The sequence below is a fragment of the Caretta caretta genome, chromosome 1 (assembly GCF_965140235.1).
Source record: "Caretta caretta isolate rCarCar2 chromosome 1, rCarCar1.hap1, whole genome shotgun sequence".
Classification (NCBI taxonomy): Eukaryota; Metazoa; Chordata; order Testudines; family Cheloniidae; genus Caretta; species Caretta caretta.
The window spans coordinates 244,916,965-244,936,780 of record NC_134206.1 but is presented as its reverse complement, the minus strand read 5'-3'; the positions used below and the strand labels follow the sequence as shown (position 1 = coordinate 244,936,780).

At 48.2% G+C, this 19,816-nt stretch overlaps 1 protein-coding gene across 2 annotated transcripts in view; it reads left to right on the top strand.

The window, feature by feature from the left end:
- Positions 1-2,739: 2,739 nt before the first annotated feature.
- The window catches only part of LOC125626368 (uncharacterized), a 35,398-nt gene continuing 18,321 nt past the window's right edge, over positions 2,740-19,816 (top strand). Inside the window, exons 1-4 of one of the 2 annotated variants that reach the window (XM_075122564.1) lie at positions 2,769-2,873; positions 4,178-4,956; positions 6,734-6,853; positions 9,079-10,773. In XM_075122564.1, coding sequence (XP_074978665.1) covers positions 6,826-6,853; positions 9,079-10,773 — 1,723 coding nt within the window. In that variant the 5' untranslated portion in view covers positions 2,769-2,873; positions 4,178-4,956; positions 6,734-6,825. Of the gene's footprint in view, positions 2,874-4,177; positions 4,957-6,733; positions 6,854-9,078; positions 13,397-19,816 lie in introns of those variants that run through there. The other variant, XM_048829246.2, reaches the window with a different exon arrangement.

Here is a 19,816-nt window from a genome sequence, read left to right as displayed (position 1 = left end):
TCTGCCCCTCCTCCCTGACCTGGTTCCCTTCCCCCTTTCTGCCTATCTAGCACTGATATCTGGTCCTCTGTCCCCACTTTCCTGATGGTGCCAGCGGTGAAGGGATGAGGGAGGAGAGCTTAGGGCTCCATTTTGAGGCTGTCTTTTACTGGTAGCTCAGGAATTAGGGGGTCAAATGCTCTGTGACTACCAGTAGGAGCAGCCCTGGGCTACATGCCAGCTTGTCTGCCTAGGCTCTCAGCTCCACTTGCAGCTCCCCGCAGGGAGCCCAGGTGCTGCCCTGAGGCTTTCGGCCCCCCACTCCCTGCCAGGAGCCTACGTGCTGACTGAGGCTCCCCACTCCCTGCTGAGAGCATGGCAGCCACTGGGTGGGGAACAGAGAGCCGGGGGGCAGTTCCCAGGCTTCCAGCAAGAAGCGGGGATCTGGGATCTGGGTGGGCAGCACCCAGGCTCCTGGCAGGGAGCCTCGGTGCATCAGGGCTACCAGTGGGGTATGGGGAGCCCAGGGGCAGCTGAACAGGGAGCCAGTGTTGGATCATATTAAAGAAGTTCTGTATTAAAAATCACAAATGAGTTTGATTCCCCATAGTTTCAATTCCAGGATATTACTAATTAACAGGTCTCTTGGTTTTTGGTACTGTTTCTCTCCCTCTATGTGTGAAACTTGCAAGCTGCTAATTGTGTTAGTACATTCTAAGACAGAGTCTATTCTCAAAGCAATTCACAGAGAGAGAGACTCAAAGCAATACTCTAACAACAGAAACAGCACCCAGAGACTCCCCGCCCTTTTGTTGTATTAACAATTGTGATTAAAATAGAGATAGAGGATGTATGTGGATGGATGCTTGGTGTGGATAATAACTGAATGATCAGGGAGGTGCCAGCCTAAGAATCCAGTGTCCATCGGCTGAAGAAGGCGTCAAGTGGAAATAACCAGAGGACCCCCCGGAGGGCAGACTGGAATCCACCCAACAGCCTCAAGAATGGGAGAACCAAAGAACAAGATAACATCTTGGAGCCGTCAGGAATGTGCTATCTGCTGATTGATTCAGCAACAGCATGATGAAGCAATTCCCATAGACTGGCATAGGAAGAAATTCCTATAAAAATAGACTCTAAAAAGTGAGAACTTTGGGGTCTGATTCTGCAAACCAACTTCCAGGAGCATCAGATGAGCATCTGACAAGGCCCTGCTCCCTCCTCATGTCCAGGCCACCTGGCCAGTGGCTTGGCATGAGCAACTCTAAGGCTGGTAACTATGATAACAACCTTGCAGAACCTGTGTGTGTATGTTTGTATGAATGAATGTGTGAATAAATATGAGATTGAATGGAATGTTATAACTATAACTGCTTACTATGATTCTTTCTGTATTCACAATAAATGTGGTATTTTGCCTTTTTCCCTTTAATAAGATCCTGCTGGTTTTTTATTTTATCGGTATAACACCAGGAGCCCAGGCAATAGCCTGGTTGGGAGTGGGGAGTTGGGTGGGTGCAGCCTGGCACTGAGTGGGGAGCCTGGCAGGTGCAGTCCAGTATGAGTGGGGAAGCTGGGCAGTAGCCCAGCGGGGAGCCTGGCAGGCTCTAGCTGGAGGCTCTAGCTGGAGCCCCCCACCCCTGCAGAGAGCTCTACCATGGAGCATTTCACAGCTCTACCATGGAGCCTTGACACTGACAAGAATGACAGCCAATTGCCAATGTAAATATTGTGCAGTGTCTTTATAGCACTAACTACATGGACATAAGCCCTAGGCCTTTCATGGGCGTGGCATTTTGATGTCAGTTGTAGGTCACTTACATTGATGGGACAAGTCTGCGGTGTGTACACTATTGCTGCCTTTTAGAAACCATCCCAGAGTGCCCCACATTGACAGTTAAATTGGTGTAAGCGCTCCTGGGGAGGACACCCACTGCTGACACAAGTCTGGAGATGCAAAAGTGATTTTAATTACTGCAGTGGGAGTGGCTGTACAGCTATGTAATTTAGGTCAACTGATTTTGTAGTGTAGAGTTGCCCCAAGGCATTTATTTCACTCTCATGGTTTTCCTGATAATCTCCTGTCGTTTGGTGTTATTTTGGGGTGGGGTGAGTGGTTATTGTTTTTGCTCTCTTGGGAATGGCAGTACAGGATTCAAGGGAGCAGTGGAAAAGCCTCCATCACCCTCTGGTAGGTGGAGAGACTTGGATGGGAGAATATAGCGGGGGAACTGCTGTTAGGGCTTGGCTACACATGGAGTTATTCAGGACCAGCTGAAGCTTCTTTGCTCAAGGTCCTAAGCACTGGACCATCCTTCAGGTCCAACTATTACTGTGGCTTTGAGCAGTGCTGCGGCACAAGTGCTCGAACAGCACCCTGCCCATCAGCATGTCCCTCAGCACACCCTTATTCTGGGAGCTTACCAAGGGCCAGCTTGAGTGATTTACAGCAGCTCAAACCACCCTAAAGGGGACACAGCAGAACCCCAAATTGGGACCCTGTGCATGAACTGTTTTCCCGGCTACAGTTGTCCAAAACCAAGAGGGGAGAGAAAATGGCCCAGGAGCCCCGTGGGAGCTTTGTTCTGAGTGGCAGGGGATGGTGCAGGCCAGGGGGCTGTGAGTGGCCTCTAGCAGGAAAGGGTACAAAGGAGCAGAACCGCGGGAAAGGGGACGTCTCTCTCCAGTCTGGGGAAGTGAGGGTTAAAACCAAAGAGCCGGTTCTGGAGAGGAGGACTAGAAAGTCCTGCCCAGTGGGGACTTCAGCGACCTGGAACGTCCTGTTCCCTGCAGCCCGCCGTGCACATGGCACCTGGCGCCGCACAGCTACAGCCCCGCACCCCCGGGCGTTCGCACTGAGCGACCCGCTCCTGCGGCTTCCCGCAGCCACACGGGTGAGCCGGGCGGGGGGGGCTCGGTAATGCGGGGGGAGGGGACACAGCAGGGCGGGGCCCAGGAGGGGAAATCACTGCCTGTAGGAAGCGACAGCAACGAAGAGGGAGCTAGAGCTGGAGCCTGGACTTGGGACTGACTCAGGGAAGGAGAACGAACCAGGGCCCCTCATCCTGAAGGGATGTGCCTCGGCAGGATTTCTCCCGCACCGCCCAGCTGGACAGCTGAGGGACAGCATGGGCCGGGGGGGTGTGTCTGCGGTTTTCCCCCCAGCTCAGGGGCAGCGTGTGGGGAGCTGTACAGGGATCCTCAGGCACAGCCGGATGATCTTTAACAAAACCGAGTACGCCGCCTACCAGGATTTCAGAAAAACGTGGAAAGGAGTTTGGGGAAGATCGGTGAATGCTAAGGGAGTGGTAGAGGGAGGGGATTTAAGATGAAATTTGGAGGTGGGAGATGATGGGAGCGGGCTGGGGTCAAAGGAAAAGAGTTGTGGGGATATAAGTACATTTTTTGCAACGAGCAAACTTGATTTTTTGTTAACAAAAGAAATAAACTGCAAAACAACCCCCCCCCCATTAAAAAAAAACTATTCTGAAATGCTGCATAAATGGTGGAACTAACCAGAAACTATAAGCTGTAACCAGATCAAAATAAAAAGCAGAAAATGAGACGGTGCATAACTTAAGGCTTGTCTAAACACAAAAGGTGTGTCGCTTTAACTACATCCCTATACTGTAGTTTTAAAGTGGCACAACCCCGCTAATGACAGGTTTCAGAGTAGCAGCCGTGTTAGTCTGTATTCGCAAAAAGAAAAGGAGGACTTGTGGCACCTTAGAAACTAACCAGTTTATTTGAGCATAAGCTTTCGTGAGGTACAGCTCACTTCATCGGATGCATTCAGTGGCAAATACAGTGGGGAGGTTTATATACATAGAGAACGTGAAACAATGGGTGTTACCATACACACTGTAATGAGAGTGATCACTTAAGGTGAGCTATTACCAGCGGGGGGGGGGGGGGGGGGGAATCTTTTGCAGTGATAATCAAGGTGGGCCATTTCCAGCAGTTGACAAGAACATCTGAGGAACAGTGGGGGGATGGGTGTGGGAGGGGAATAAACATGGGGAAATAGTTTTACTTTGTGTAATGACCCATCCACTCCCAGTCTCAATTCAAGCCTAAATTAATTGTATCCAGTTTGCAAATTAATTCCAATTCAGCAGTCTCTCATTGGAGTCTGTTTTTGAAGTACCACCCTATACCAGAAACCTACTGACCGCTATTCCTACCTACATGCCTCTAGCTTTCATCCAGACCACACCACACGATCCATTGTCTACAACCAAGCTCTACAACGCATTTGCTCCAACCCCTCAGACAGAGACAAACACCTACAAGATCTCTATTAAGCATTCTTACAACTACAATACCCACCTGCGGAAGTGAAGAAACAGATTGACAGAGCCAGAAGAGTTCCCAGAAGTCACCTACTACAGGAGAGGCCCAACAAAGAAAATAACAGAACGCCACTAGCGGTCACCTTCAGCCCCCAACTAAAACCCCTCCAATGCATCATCAAAGATCTACAGTCTATCCTGAAGGATGACCCTTCACTCTCACAGATCTTGGGAGACAGGCCAGTCCTTGCTTACAGACAGCCCCCCAACCTGAAGCAAATACTCACCAGCAACCACACAACAAAAGCACTAACCCAGGAACCTATCCTTGCAACAAAGCCCGTTGCCAACTGTGTCCACATATCTATTCAGGGGACACCATCATAGGGCCTAGTCACAGCAGCCACACTATCAGAGGCTCGTTCACTTGCACATCTACCAATGTGATATATGCCATCATGTGCCAGCAATGCCCCTCTGCCATGTACATTGGTCAGACTGGACAGTCTCTACATAAAAGAATAAATGGACACAAATCAGACATCAAGAATTATAAAATTCAAAAACCAGTTGGAGAACACTTCAGTCTCTTTGGTCACTCGATTACAGACCTAAAAGTTGCAATTCTTCAACAAAAAACTTCTCAACTGCTGGAAATGGTGCACCTTGATTATCACTATAAAAGGTTCCCCCCTCCCCCCCCCCCCGCTCTCCTGCTGGTAATAGCTCTGAATGCATCCGATGAAGTGAGCTGTAGCTCACGAAAGGTTATGCTCAAATAAATTTGTTAGTCTCTAAGGTGCCACAAGTACTCCTTTTCTTTTTGCGAACCCCCCTAATGTAGACACAGATATACTTATATAAAAGTGCTTATGTAGGTATGGCTTATTCCAGTATTGGAAGGCAGAGTGGATAAAAGTTGATTTGTTTTACATTTAAAAAATTGGATTTTTTCATTTAAATATATTTTTGTTTTTAAAAATAAACCTGTTTTAAAATTATTTTGATAATTATGACAAGTTATGTTAAGGCCTAAACTTGCTTGAAACTATTTAAATAAATAAATAAATGTGCTGCATCAGGGAACTCTCCGCAGATTTGAATGAATTAAAGGGTACTGCTTTTCTAATGATGTACATCGTCAGGGTAAACATCTTTAACTTTTGAGGTCAAAGTCCTGTACTGCATTAAGTAAGAACCTATATCATTTTCCATCTTTACAATGCAATGAAAGTTGGTATTCAAATTTTTCCAAATGTAAGTACTTCAGAGGTTTTTGTTTGTTTTGTTTGTTTGAAGGAAAAAGCTTTTCCTTCATTTCCTTTTGGTTTCAGTTTAGCTAGCAGGTGTAGAGAGAATATTTCCTTCATTTGGACTAGTTAATTCAAAGTTGAGAAACTGCTTGGGATTTGAAAAAGGCGGAAAGTTGGGTTCCTCTTTCAGGCTATGAATAAAAACCACATTCAAGAAGATGAGATTTACTCATCCTAAAAACGTGAATGCTACTGGAGCACTTTTTCCAAAGGTATTTAGGCACCTAAAGATGCATATAAGTGCCTAGTTGGACTTTCAAAAGTGCCTAAGCAGGTGGTTATTGTTATTATTATTTTATGTATTTGTTTTATCCTGGCACTGAATAAACACAAAACAAAAAGATGGCCCTTGCCCTGAGCAGCTTGACAGGCAGTGATATGAGCATGGTAATTTTTTTTTTTTTGGTAGGATCACAGCAAAGGAGAGTTTTGAGGAGAGCTTTGAAGGATGCTTTAAACCTCCAGGACACTCAGTTAAGAGCATCAAAGGAGTGCTGAGAGGCAGGGGTGGGACAGGTGGTAGCTTGCCTGACAGCCAGCTCGATTTCAATGAGAGTTAGGAACCTAATGAGGGTAGGCACTTTTGAAAATTCCTCTAGGCATCTAAATACCTTGTTGGATTTTCATCTGGCTTTGTCACTGGCCTCTTCCAATTCCTCCTCAAATACTTCCCTATTGTTTTATAATAATAAATGCCCAGATATGTGCTGAGCACTTCACAGGAATGTGTAAAAGCCAGGTCCCTGCCTTGAAGAGCTCACAGTCCTGCAACACCAGTCAGTGGGAGCTCTGTCACTGATCTCAGTGTGGGTAGGATCACATTTCTGGGTCCCAGTCCTGCCAAAGAATCGGCAAGGATGAACCCTGATGCCTGTGCAGAGTCATGACTAAGTCAATAGGACTCCATCCAGACACAATGCTCTCCCTGTACTGATTCCTATGCAGAATTGGGGCCAAAATGTTCTCACTTGTCAGTCTTGTGAATTGTATCATTTCCCAGAAAGGGGACAGGTAAGGAAAGACAGACTCGCAGTGACAAGGCTTAAGGTTAGGCACCGGTTTTCTCTGTGTGGGGCTTTTGGGTATACTTTCCCTCATTAATCACATCTGATTGTTGTTGAGGTTCATTACCCCTGTTTTCTTTCCCAGGACCAGGATTTTTGGCTGCTAGGGGTGAAGTGACCTCTTAGATGGAACAAGGATAAAAACCATATGTCTTTGATCTCCGGAGCCCTGAGAAAATGGAGAGCCTTAGAGATCCCTATACAGGTGAGAGCTGTTTTAAAATCAATTTACATAGTTAATTAGCCCGTTTTAGAGCTGGAATTCCAACACAGCTCATGAGTAAGGCTAAGATTTTGTCATGGTTATTTTTAGTAAAAGGCATGGACAGGTCACAGGCAACAAACAAATTCACAGAGCCTGTGACTTTTTTATTAAAAATAACTGTACAAGCTGCGGGGCAGAGGTGCACAGCCCCAGCAGCAGCCCGCACTGCAGGACAGGGGCACACGGCCCTGGTGGCAGCCCCCACAGTGGGGCTATGTGGAGAGCATAGCTCCGGCTCCAGCCACAGCTTCAGCTGCTGTCGGCTGAAGCTGAAGAAGTCACAGCGGTCCGGTAAGGTCACAGAATCTGTGACTGCCCTGACCTCCGTGACTAAATCGTAGCCTTACTCATGAGTCTCATATCAGTCTCGTTCTGTGATCTCATTGGCTCTGCTATAGTAGAAGTGCATTGTTAGGCTCTTAGCAAGAATCACCTATACATTGGTATGCCAAGCACTCAACTTTCTTGGGATTCTTCCACCTGTTCTAGAAACTTGAGTCTGCCCTATATAAAATCCAGAGTATTTGTCTAACTGTATTAATACTATGAATGTTGAGGACAAGAAATAGACAAGTTTCAAAAATCTGAGGCTCCTAAGTGACTTACAAGGAAAAGGTGCCCAATGAGACTTGTGTTCCCAAATCACTTAGGCTCCAAAGTTCATATTGAGACATAAGTGGAGATTTTTATAAAGCACATATCTTTTTGACTCTTCTTTTGAAAGATTTGGCCAATATTTTCTGGTTATTCACACCACATACTTTCTCTTTATTATGGAGGCTTTGTAGCAGATCCCTGGCTAATATATGGTTTTCAGCTTAAAGTGGAGTTCAACTCCCTTATAAAACAAAATCTCACCCTTGTAATGACCCAAATTATACTGTTTGAATCAGAATAAGCTTGAATTTTCAATATACTTTCCATTCTCTAAAAATGCCTAATTTGAAAAGTTTAACCCACTTTAAAAATCCCTAACTTTGTAATTTTTTAAAAAAGCAGTCTTAGGTTTTGTTTTTTCCCCCCACCAGGCCCTCTTACTGCACACTGCCAAATTTTACACACTTGGTATTTCATGCACCATGAAGCAGACAATATTCCAGCTTTTGGAAATTACAAACAGTGGAAAGTTAGGTGAGGTGTGGGTGGCAAGATGTGACATGATGTTGGTGTGGATAGTAATGTTGTTCTAATTGGTGCTTTTTCCTGAATTTTTCTTTTTCTTCTCAGTGATAGCATTGATAGGAAATGCACTGGAGCACCCCTAGCACCAAGTTAAGAGTTTTTTGTATTCTTCAAAAAGTTCCTCAATCCCCTGATGTGGGGGAGAGGCAAAGTCCACTGTTGTCTTGGGCTAAAAACAAATAGGGTGGGCTTTTGACCCAATAAGCTGGGGAGACTAGATCCCCATGTAGCAGGAGATGCTGATGGCAAACTGCTCCTCTGAGTTTCCCTGCTTATGATGGACTCTGCTTCTCCTCCACATCAGCAGCCTGAGGTGCCTTTTGCAGAACAATAGTCATGCTAAAAACAGTCCTCAGTAGTCTGGAGGGAGAGAGCGAAAGGTCCCACAGTCCATTCGCCTCCCCAGTCTCTCCTCACACCAATCTACTTTTCCTTTCATCCTCATACATTTCCTCACCTCACTCTCTTTCACTCTGTTCCTCTTCCCAACTCTTTCTTCCATGTCCCTCTCCTCACTCCCTGTCCCTGTCTAGGGAAAGTTGTGCTGGGGCTTGATGCAAAGCTTATAGTCTTAGACCTGATCTACACCTCACACTTAGGTCAACCTAGCTACAGCACTCAGGGCTGTGAAAATTGTCATGTCCTGTGCAATGTAGTTAGCTCAACCTAACTGCCACTTTAGACACGGCTAGGTGGATGGAAGGACTCTTCCTTCGACCTAGGTACCTCCTCTAGAGGGGGTGGATTTACTACAGTGATGGTGAAACCCCTTCCATCACTGTAGTGAAAGTCTGCACTACAGTGGAATAACTGCAGCTCCGCAGCTTGCCAGTGTAGCACTTGTAGTGTGCAGAAACACCCTTAAGCTCATACCCTTAAGCTTAGTGTCTTACTTGTAACACACCCTTTACGCTTCCCTGAGATTGCCTTTCTCCTGAGCACAGGCAATGAGTGCTGTCTGGATTCTCTCTTTACTTCCCTAGATGATGCGATTGTGAGAGAAAGCGAAGAGGAGAATCCTCAGCTGAAGCTAGACGCAGGAAAGAAACTAGACACGCATGCTGGCCCCATTAACTATCAGAGGCCGCGCGGCAGAGAAAATCACTATCAATGTACAGAATGCAGGAAAAGCTTCAGTGTTCATTCGGCACTGATCAAACACCAGAGAATCCACACTGGAGAGAAACCCTATCAGTGCAGTGAATGTGGGAAAAGCTTCAGTGTAAGCTCGACGCTGGTTACTCATCAGAGGATCCATACGGGGGAGAGGCCCTACAAATGTGTGCAGTGTGGGAAGAGCTTCAATCAAAGCTCACACCTCACTCAGCATCAAAAGATCCACAAGGGAGAGAAGCCATGTACATGTACTGAATCCGGAGGAGGCTTTACTGACAGCTCAACATGCGTGAAACATCCAGGACTGCATGCTGGAGCAGGGCCCTATAAATGTGCTGAATGTGGGAAAAGCTTCAATCGGAGCTCCACTCTCTACAACCACAACAGGATCCACACGGGAGAGAAACGCTACAAATGTGATGAATGTGGAAAAAGCTTCAGTGTGAGCTCCAACCTTATCAGGCATCAGAAAATCCACACGGAGCAGAGACCCTATAAATGTCTTGAATGCCGTAAGAGCTTCAGCCTGAGCTCAGATCTGGAAGTGCATCAGAGACTTCACCTGGGAGAGAAACCCCACAAATGTTCTGAGTGTGAGAAAAGCTTTGATCAGGAGTCACAGCTCCTGAAACATCAGCGAGTTCATGCTGGGGAAAACTCATATGAATGTGTGGAGTGCAGGAAGAGCTTTAGTAGGAAGGGGAACCTCCTGAGACACCAGGAGATCCACACTGGGGACAAACCCTACCGGTGTAATGAATGTGGGAAAAGCTTCAGCCGGAGTTCGTCACTCATGCAGCATCAGCGGATCCACACTGGAGAGAAACCCTACAGTTGTATCGAATGTGGTAAGAACTTCAGCTTTAGCTCCCAGCTCACCACCCACCAGCGGATCCACACAGGGGAGCGGCCCTACAAATGTAACGAGTGCGGGAAAAGCTTTGTGGACAGCTCGGGTCTCATTCAGCACCGGAGAATTCACACGGGAGAGAAGCCCTACCAATGCACTGAGTGTGGGAAGAGCTTCCGGCAGAACTCGGTGCTGATTCAACACCGGAGAACCCACACCGGTGACAAGCCCTTTGAGTGTGGGGAGTGCGGTGAACGCTTCAGCCAGAGCTCCACGCTGATCACACACCAAAGGATTCACACTGGGGAGCGGCCCTACCACTGCAGTGAGTGCGGGAAGAGCTTCAGTGAGAGCTCACACCTCACGCAGCATAGGAGAATCCACACGGGGGACAAGCCCTACAAGTGCAGCGAGTGTGGGAAGAGCTTCATTCAGAGCTCGCAGCTCACCACCCACCAAAGGATCCACACAGGAGACAAACCCTACCAGTGCCACACCTGTGGGAAGAGCTTCAGTGACAGCTCGGCACTCACCCAGCATCAGAGAGTCCACACAGGGGAGCGACCGTATCAGTGCACGGAATGTGGGAGGAGCTTCAGCCAGAGCTCTGCCCTGGTGCAGCACTGGAGGATCCACACTGGAGATAAGCCCTATGAGTGCACCGAGTGCGGGAAAACTTTCAGCCAGAGTGCAGGGCTCACTCAGCACCGGAGCACCCATGCGGGAGAGAGACACTGAGACAGGGACCCATGAGCCATGTGGTACTCTATGCCCATGCTGTCAGGAGTGGCTCTTTGCTGGACTGAATGACGCAACAAAGCGGAAGCAGTGTTACAATGTTAATTGATCATGAAACTATTGACTCACAATCAATCTCTTAATTAAAATCCTCCTAAAAATGCATCAGGCATGTTGTGATGCCGAGAAAGCTAATCCTTCCGCCTCACCTGGCCTCCAAACATAAGAGGACATTATTATACATTTTTAAGCCGAATCTTAGGGGAACTTAGCAAAAGCTTCTGTGCAGCATGGTTGCCCGCTTACCCCTCTTGTGTGGCTACAAAACTTGGGGAGTGGGAGCCATCTCAGAAGTGGTGGAAGCTCTGTCTGAAGGAATATGGGGGAGAGTGCAAGAGAGACTTCCGAAGCAGTTAGGCCATTTGTATCAGGTAGAGGAAATGCCATTCAGTCAGCTAAGCAGCCCATCATCTGAGCTCCAGTCCTTCTGAGCTTAGGAACTCTGCATTATAGTTGCCCCTCCCAGCTGTGCAGCTCCCAAGCTGTGCAGCAGGGAAAGACCCCACCATATGTCTCTCCTCCACACCTAACATGTGCATGGATCAGGGCCTGTACAGGAGGAGATGACTGTCCTTAACCCTTCAGGTTGTCAACCACCTCCATCTGGCCCTCCCACAAGTCACTGCTTCACCCTCTTCTGCCCCCTTACCTGAAAGGGGGGGGGGTATTCTTTTCCTTACTGTCCTGTATCACAAAGCATTCTCCATTCCGTGCTTCCCACCCTCCTTTATCAGGGAGGAGGGTGAGAAGAGGTGCAAGCAGCCCCCTGAGCTCCCCCTTATGGGGAAGACCCAACAACACAGAGATCCAGAGAATGAAGGCAAGCTGATTTGGTGGCCAAGCTGATTTGGAAGATGGCAGGAGAATATTCATTTTGTTGGGTGTATGCAATGCAAACACAAATGCATGTGTTGTTCTGGTAAACAGAGAAATTATGAGGCAGTTTGTAAGCTTAGATACCATGGGAACGATTCTGTTACAAAGGCTTAGCTAGATAATGTCCCCAGCACAGCACTATGAACACTGTTCGTAATAGCTTGATTCAGCTTTGCCCTTCCCTTCTCGACCTGGGACTGAGCAGTGGGTTTGTCTTGGGAGCAGCAGGTGCTGCATGAAGAACACCTATTTCATGTACCAGTGACATTCGAGGAGATGGCCATCTATTTCACCTAGGAGTGGGCTCTTCTGAACAAAAGGCAGAGGAAGCTCTAAAGGGATCTGCATTATTAGCCATTAGAGGACCTACATGGAGTTGAAATGCTATCAGTATACTGAATATGGGGGCATTTCAGTGGCAGCTCAAATCTCATACATTAAGAGAATCTACATGGATGAGAAACCCTATTGTAAATGGCCAGGGCATATTGTAAATGGCCAGGGGAAAATTTTCTGTCATAGCAAAGGCCTTTTATCTGACCTACAGACTGATGAGTCCCATGCCCATTGTGTTGTACAGGTGTCAATAGCCAATATGGGGACAGTGGCAGGAGGGTGGGTTTCCTACAGCGTTATATGTAAAACTCAAAGTGATAACTCTAATTTTGAAACATCCATTTATTTGTCATTTCTAAAGCAGGACACAGCCTGCAGCTCTGAACTTCTTAAATTTGGACTGATCATTGTAAGAATGCCAGAACCCTTCCATCCCCTAGCTTCCAATTCATTTTCTTTCACAGGGTCTTTAAGAAGTCTGCATCACATGATGGTGCACTGCTTAAACTTGGAAAGGCCTCTGGACTTGTATGCTTTGCAGGTGATTGTGTGTGACTGTCAATGACAGACCTTTGGGCTCATTGCTTTCATACATAAAGCACATGCTACAACGTTACATTCAATTTTGTCCTGTCTTACAACCTTAATACCATGATTTCAGCTTTTGAGTTTTGTACAGGTAACTCTGCTATCTAGTTGGCTAATGACACTTGTATATCTGGTGATGCATGGAATCTGTGTACTGGGAAATGATTGCCTTCAATAAATTGTTTGATCAGAAATTAGAAAATTTGGTCTGTGTGCACCTGTATGAAGGGTGCACTGTACAAATAAAAGTAAAAAAAAAAAAATCTAGTTTTGTGATCATGGATCACCTGACTCTGCTTGTTCTCAGAGCATCTCTGTGGGAGCAGAGTTAAGGTGTTTGGGTGACAAATCGTCTGTGTCTTTCCAAAATGTTAAATGTTTGGATTTCTTATAAAGTTAAACTTGCAGAGGAAAAAACATTGGCTTTTTTCCACTCTGTTGATTTCTTTGAGATGTGTAGAGTCTTTAAAGTAATATATGCTATTAAATTAGAAACTCAGGCCTTGACTACACTGGATGCGTGGTGAACAAATAGCTGAGATTTTCACTGGACTGAAGGATTTAGCCACAGAACACTTATTCGCTTCCATGGGAGTTGTGTAGCTAACTCTCCTAGTCTGCTTTGAAAATCTTAATCAGAGGGAACCATGCTACTGAAACTTGATTCACTGAGAAGGGAATTGTGTGTGTATGTTTGTGTGGAGAGAGGTGGATTAAAACTCTGCCTTCTGAACTGGGTTTTTGTGTGTGTGGTTTGCTTGTTTGTTTGAACACCTATTTAGAACTCTGGTGAAAAGGTGCCTTGTTAAGGCACCTTCACATAGGGGCTGAGAAAGACACCAACCCACGTGTGAGGCATCCAAGGAGTCTAATAGGGAAGACTAGATTTGATGATCCTGATACTTCTAAAGTAAAAAGCAGGGGGGAGACTAAAATCTCCTGGGGAAGAATATGGGGAATCTATAAGGCTGTCCTTACAAATCATAAAGAAGCAGAAAAGGTACAAATCAATTTTATTTCCATTATAGGTCATTCTTAAGTCTAAACTCTGAACTTCTAACACGTGTTGTAAGTCTTTTTAGTACATATCAACTTTAATTCCAGTGTAGCAGATATTTTGTGTGTGTAGGTGTGTGGAATGAACATGATATAGTTTTCAGTAACTAAACCCTTTTCTCACCAGTAATGCTGGGGGGAGAGGGGGCGGAGGGGAAGTTACGGGACTTGGTTCATGGTAGCATTAAGGGTCACAATAGGATTGAGGGGTAAAGTGGGTGAGGAAAAGGCACTTTTTGTTATCTGATACATTCGGTCTTTCCTGGCCACAGGTGGGTGGTAATGCAAAGGGGAGAATTAATGAAGGTAAGAGACACATAAGCCTCTGCAGAAACTGAACATTTGACACCTATCAGGAATGGTGTAGTAATTATGTAGTCCTGCCTTGAGTGCGGGGGACAGAGCTAGATGACCTCTCAAGGTCCCTTCCACTCCTACACTTCTATGATTCTCTGATCTAGGAGATGGTGTCAAAAGGAAGAAGCAGAAGGGTTTTTCTGTACCCGTGTTGGATCCCCAATGGAAAAGATCCTTGATTGTCATGACCAGCTGTAACTGCTGCAAACAGTGGGAGTGGAGATCTTTCCTAGAGACATCACAAAGCAGACTAATTAAACTATTCTAAGAGGGGTTGTGGATGTTTGGTCCCACTAAGGACTTGGTTGCTAGGAACCTTGGATTGCCCCTTGCCAGCTGGACAGTGAAATCATTACTAGGTGTAAGCAGGGGAATAGTCCTGCTATTGTGGGGAACTTTCCTGGCTTGTGCACTACCCCGGTGAAGTGGGCTAGCAAAAGGATCTGAGTCCTCGCTCCCACTTCCTTTACCCAGTGGCCTCCCTGCCCTTGAGGACTCCCCTTCCACTCTCCTGTCTGGCAGAGTCCTTGTAACCCCAACAAGGCTGGGCCCACCTAGGACAGGGCCTAGGGTGTCCCCACTCTGGGGTACTCTCTCTGCACTGGGCACTTCTCTGACCCACTGACCATTACGTACAAGTTAAAGCAAATGCAAGTTATTTAATCAACAATTAATTTTAAAAAGAATAAGGAAGAATGGGAAAGGTTAAAGGAAACATATCAACCCGCTCTGTGGCAGGGAACATCACAAACAGTGTCTCTGGAATGTCAGGGCAGTTCACAGTCTGTTCCTTGTAAGTCCCAGGCCTCCTTCTCAGGCCCTGGCTGTGCTGCAGGGATACTGTGGGTTGGACACTTGCTCTGGTGGTGGCCACATGCTCTCAAGGCTCTAAGTGGTAGGACCCTTCTTCCCAGTGTCGCCCCCGCCCTGTCGAGGTTATGATCCAAGCCTGGCCTGCAGAGTCTCTTGGCTGAGGCGTCTCCCTGTGCTGGGCCTGCTGCCCAGAGTCCCCCTCGCTTTCCCCAACTGCTCGCCGCATCCAGCTCTGGACTACTCCAGCCACAGCTCCACCACTCTGTCTCAGGACTGCTGCTGCTGCTCTGCCTCCAGCTCCCTGGGCTGCTTCTTTGGCCCCTCTGGCTCTGGTTGCTGCAGCTCTGCTCCCAGGACGGGTCTGCTCTGCAGGCTGCTTCTGTCACTCTGCTCCCAGCACTGACCTGCTTCCTGGGCTGCTTTTCTGGCCCCTCTGACTCTGGTTGCTGCAGCTCTCCTCCCAGGTCAAGTCTGCTTTCTCTGGGCTGCTTTTGTGGTCCCTCTGGATCTGGTACAGCTCTGCTCCCAGCTTAGCTCGGCCCCACTCTGTCCGACCCAGGCAATTCCAGCTCACACGGAGGACAGGACCTCCCTGGCCTCCTGACTCCCTGATTAGCCTGGTTGCCCTGTCATTCAGGCTGACCTGGAGCATAAGCCTCTCCCCATTGTTCCTGGGGTTTGTCAGTCTCAGGGTCCTGATTCCCCATCAACCCTTCCCCCTTTTTAGTACTGGGAGCTAGCAACTAAAACACCCCCACTAAATGTTAGTAAGGGGGCAACAGTCCCCTTACGTCGGCAATAGGGTTAGCAGGTCTTAGCTTTTATTTTTATAGAGTGGTGAAATGATGTAGAGCTTGAGGGTAAGGAAAGGGACAGTTTTTGTTGCACTTCTACTATTTCTGTCTTCTCTTAAGCTTGTCTCTTTATCACACTAAGAATACACATGAAAGAGACATGCTGCACTGGGTTTCTAATGCTGCAACCGCCAATAAAATGGCATGATCGAAAACTTAAGTCGCTTTTCTATTTTAAGACCACAGCCTGCAAGAAACCCATTAGATTTCTTCTTGGGTGGGGAAACAGAGCAACACTGAGAGAAGAAAGGTGGAATGGCAGCTGGAGGAGCTGGAAGATTGCAGGCGTAGAGAGGCCATTTCAGCGGGTTTATGGGACAGCTTGGTAAATAGATAAATTATATGGCAACTTGCAACCCTCAGCCACTACAGAAATGAACGCTGGCTCCATAGTATCCTTCCTGCAGCCTTGGGGACGCTTCCCACTCTGCCCTGACTTAGCTTTGCCCCTTTTCTAGTCACCTTGTGCCTGAGCACTGGGTTTATCACCAAAGCAGCAGAGACTGATTGGGGAACAGCTGTTTTATGTGTGCCGGTGACATTTGATGAGGTAGCTGCATATCCCACAAAGCAAAGTGGCTTCCTTTTCAGATGAAAGGCAGAGGGAGTTCTAGATGAGCAGCATACATGAGCTTATGCTCTATCTGTGCAAAATCCCCCCCTAAGAAGGGGGTGTATGCTAGGGTTAGCGGGTGTGTGTGCCTGAAGCAACTGGATCGGTTCACGTTTCCACCCGGTCAATCTGATTTCCTTGGTGTCAGCAGCAATGTTGCCTCCAACCCAGTACTTTCTAGACTAGAAAGTTTTGCCAGCCACACTTATGCCCGTGTACAGCTGCCTGCCGCCATAGCCATTTTGCTAAGAAAGAAAGGAATCCTTTTCATTGGTGGGGGTGACCGGGGAGGGGAGCGGGTTAGAGGAGAGCAAGTGACCTAGTTACACTTGCTCAGTGCCCCTGAGTCACCAAGTTCCCTCTTCCTGAATCACCAGAGGGCGCATGTCACAGCGATTCACTCGTCATGTGACCGCGGTCTTGCAATTTCCTGCGGGCCGTTTTCCTGCAATAGCCCGGGCTGCAAGTGGGCTCCGTCGCGGGCTCTTGGGAGCGTCCACGGGCGGCCGAGGACAAGCCCGCCCAGGGCGGCGGGTACGTATGGACAGAGCGAGCGGGAAGCCGTCCTGCAGCCTCGGCCTCACGAGCCTTGGCCATAGAAATCCTCGTCACGCGTGCCTTGGCGGGAGGCTTGGGGGGCTGTGTAACTTTCCCGCTCTCCTTACAGGAGGCACTTGCGTTTGTTGCGCCCGCGCCTACGCCAACTGGACGTGTGGCTGCTGGGGCGAAGCGAATCGCGGTGTGCGTTAATCCCCTGATCGCTGGCTTCATAGAGAGCAATCACTGCTGCGGTTTCTCCAGGCGAAAAACAAAAACCTTTCAAACCCAATTAGTCAGCGGGGAGGCCTGATTATTGCCTTGGGGGAGGGGAGGAGAAGGGAATCCTGTTGGGGAAAGGGAAACTGCCCCATCCCAGCTGCGTGCTGCCACAGCACGGCGAACCCCCAACAGAGGAGATGCCGGGACCATTGTGAGCTCAGAAAACCTTAGGCCCAGGAGGAGAGTGGAACCTCACACCAGTGGCTCTCGCCCATTCCCCGCTACTGTAGCCTCTTCGGGGGTCTGATTGGTCTTGCCTGCCCCCAAGTTTCACCTCACCTAAAAACGACTTGCTTATAAAATCAGACATAAAAATACCAAAGTGTCACAGCTCACTGTTACCATAAAATAAACCAATTGGAATGTAAGTCTTATACTTACATTTCAGTGTATATAGAGCAGTATAAGCAAATCATTGTGTGAAATTTTAGTTTGTACTGACCTTGATAGTTCTTTTTATGTAGCCTGTTGTAAAACTAGGCAAATACCTAGATGGGTCGATGTACCCCCTGGAAGATCTCTGCATACCCCCAGGGGTATGGCTATCCCTGGTTGAGAACCACTGCTCTAGGCAGCCCCTTGACAAGGTTTGCCTAAAGGGAAGATACCACCCTAGCTGAGACTTTGTGGTAACACCTATTTTAGGGGCCTAGTGATCAAATCTGCACCTCTCTGCTTGTCAGAGCCCCTACATGGGACACGATGTGTGACCCATATTGAGAGAGGGGCAAAATATTTGTGGGATTTCTCCTTTATGGTACTGTACGTCTACTGCACTGGAGAGTTGGGTTTGTAACATGGGCACCCTAACGAGAGTCAGTTTGCCAAAAACAGTAGTGAAGCCCAGATAACATAGCTAGAGACATAGTGTAAATAGGTATTTCTGTAGCCTCAGTTGAATTAGTCTTTATGGGGGATGTACACAATCCTCTGCAATAAGAATGAGGGGGGCACTAGGGTTGTGTGGGGCAGAGAGCGCTTTGGCACTAGTGAGCGAGAGGAGCCGTTCCCTGTCGTCTCCAGGAAGTCATTGCTCCTGCTCAGCACCAGGGTCGCGGAGATCTTGTTGCAGTTTCTGGGGCTCCTGAGGGGGTGTACAGGAGACACCGACGATGGCTTGGTGGGGGGACTTTGTCGTTAAAGTTTGCGGGAGGGTACGTGCTGCAGAAGATCCCCTGGCAAGTCTGTTGCATTCTCCCGGAGTTCGCGGCTGGTTCTCCAGCCCGGCCGCTGTCTCCTGGATGCAACGCTCGCTCCATGCAGGCGGCGGGGGGAGGAATTCAGCCAGGAGCCGTGGGTGGGGTTTGCGCTGAGAGGGCCAGGGAGAGATTAGCCCGGAGGGAAGACAAAAGAAACTAGTTCGGCTCTGGTGTGGGCAGTGAAGGATTAAAACCATAGAGCCTCCCGCTGGTAGAGAGGGCTGCAAAGTCCTGCGCAGGGGGAGGGGAGTTGAATAGTGAGCCGCTTCCTCTTCCCTTCCCGCTGTCGGTGCGCGCGGAACCCGCCGGGGAGGGACGAGCCCGGGCCTGCGGGCAGAGCCCCAGCAGACAGGGGGCGAGGCCAACAAATCGGTGCCTCTGGGAGTTGCAGGCAACAACGGGGGAAGTGAAACAGGAGCAACGTCTCGGAAAGAAAGGAGAAAAGTCGGGCAGCGTCCCCCCCAGCCAGCTCTGCTCCGGGGAAGAGTGGAAGGAAGTTTGGGGGCGGCAGCTGCAGGGGTGTTAGCAAGTGGGTTATAGCAGAAAGGAGGAAGTGGGTGTAGAGGGAGGCGGTTTAAAGGATATTACAGGTTCAGGGGGGTGGTGGAAGAGAGCTGTGGTTAGGGGAGACTGGCCTCGGGGAAGTATAGTACATTGGGGTGGTATGGAGGTTTGTTTATTAAAAGCAAACAAATACAGCAGCAGAAAAGGTGAAATTAACCGGCAGCAAGCAGCTCAGCCTGACCAGGGATGGGTTATAAATGCTTTACATTTCCGCATCCTAACTTTTTATTTTAAAGAAACAACTATACTTTTTGAAGGTAAAAAAGCATGTTAGATGGCAGAGACCGTGGTGAAACTTACAATGCACCAACCGGGACCATTCATCTTGTTTGTTATGCTGGATCCTTATCCCCATGGTCCGCCTGTATGTTTGCCTGCCTAGATTTTTGGCTTTTTGGTCCAGTGTGCACAAAGGAAGCTTTCCCCCCAGACTGTAAGCAGTCTTAAAATTGTAACTGTCTGGAGCTATAGTGCAGATCAGACCTACAGGCAACTTGAGCCATTACTTCGGAACTGGCTAAAAGTGGTTCGGGCCACCTGAAGGCCTGCGGTGGAATCCTGCCCGTTTTAAGTCAAAGGAAGACTTGCTGTTAATCTCAATTCTGTGGCTTTTGAGGAAGTGGTGGGAGGGAGGGGGGCATAATTGGGGGGCATCTGTGGAGAGGCACAAAGAGGCTTCCTGAGAACACCTCACTGCTAATCAGCTGTGCCCTCGTCCTAGCCCCTCCATGTTCCCCTGAGCTGGATTGGTCTCGAGGAGGGAAGGTGATAACCCATGGGCCGAGAGGAAGGCATGATTTACTGGTTGGAGGCAGCAAGGTGGAGTGGAGGGGAGTCCTGGACTTCATACTCCACTTCAGGGACTAGTGGTGGGGAGGGAGA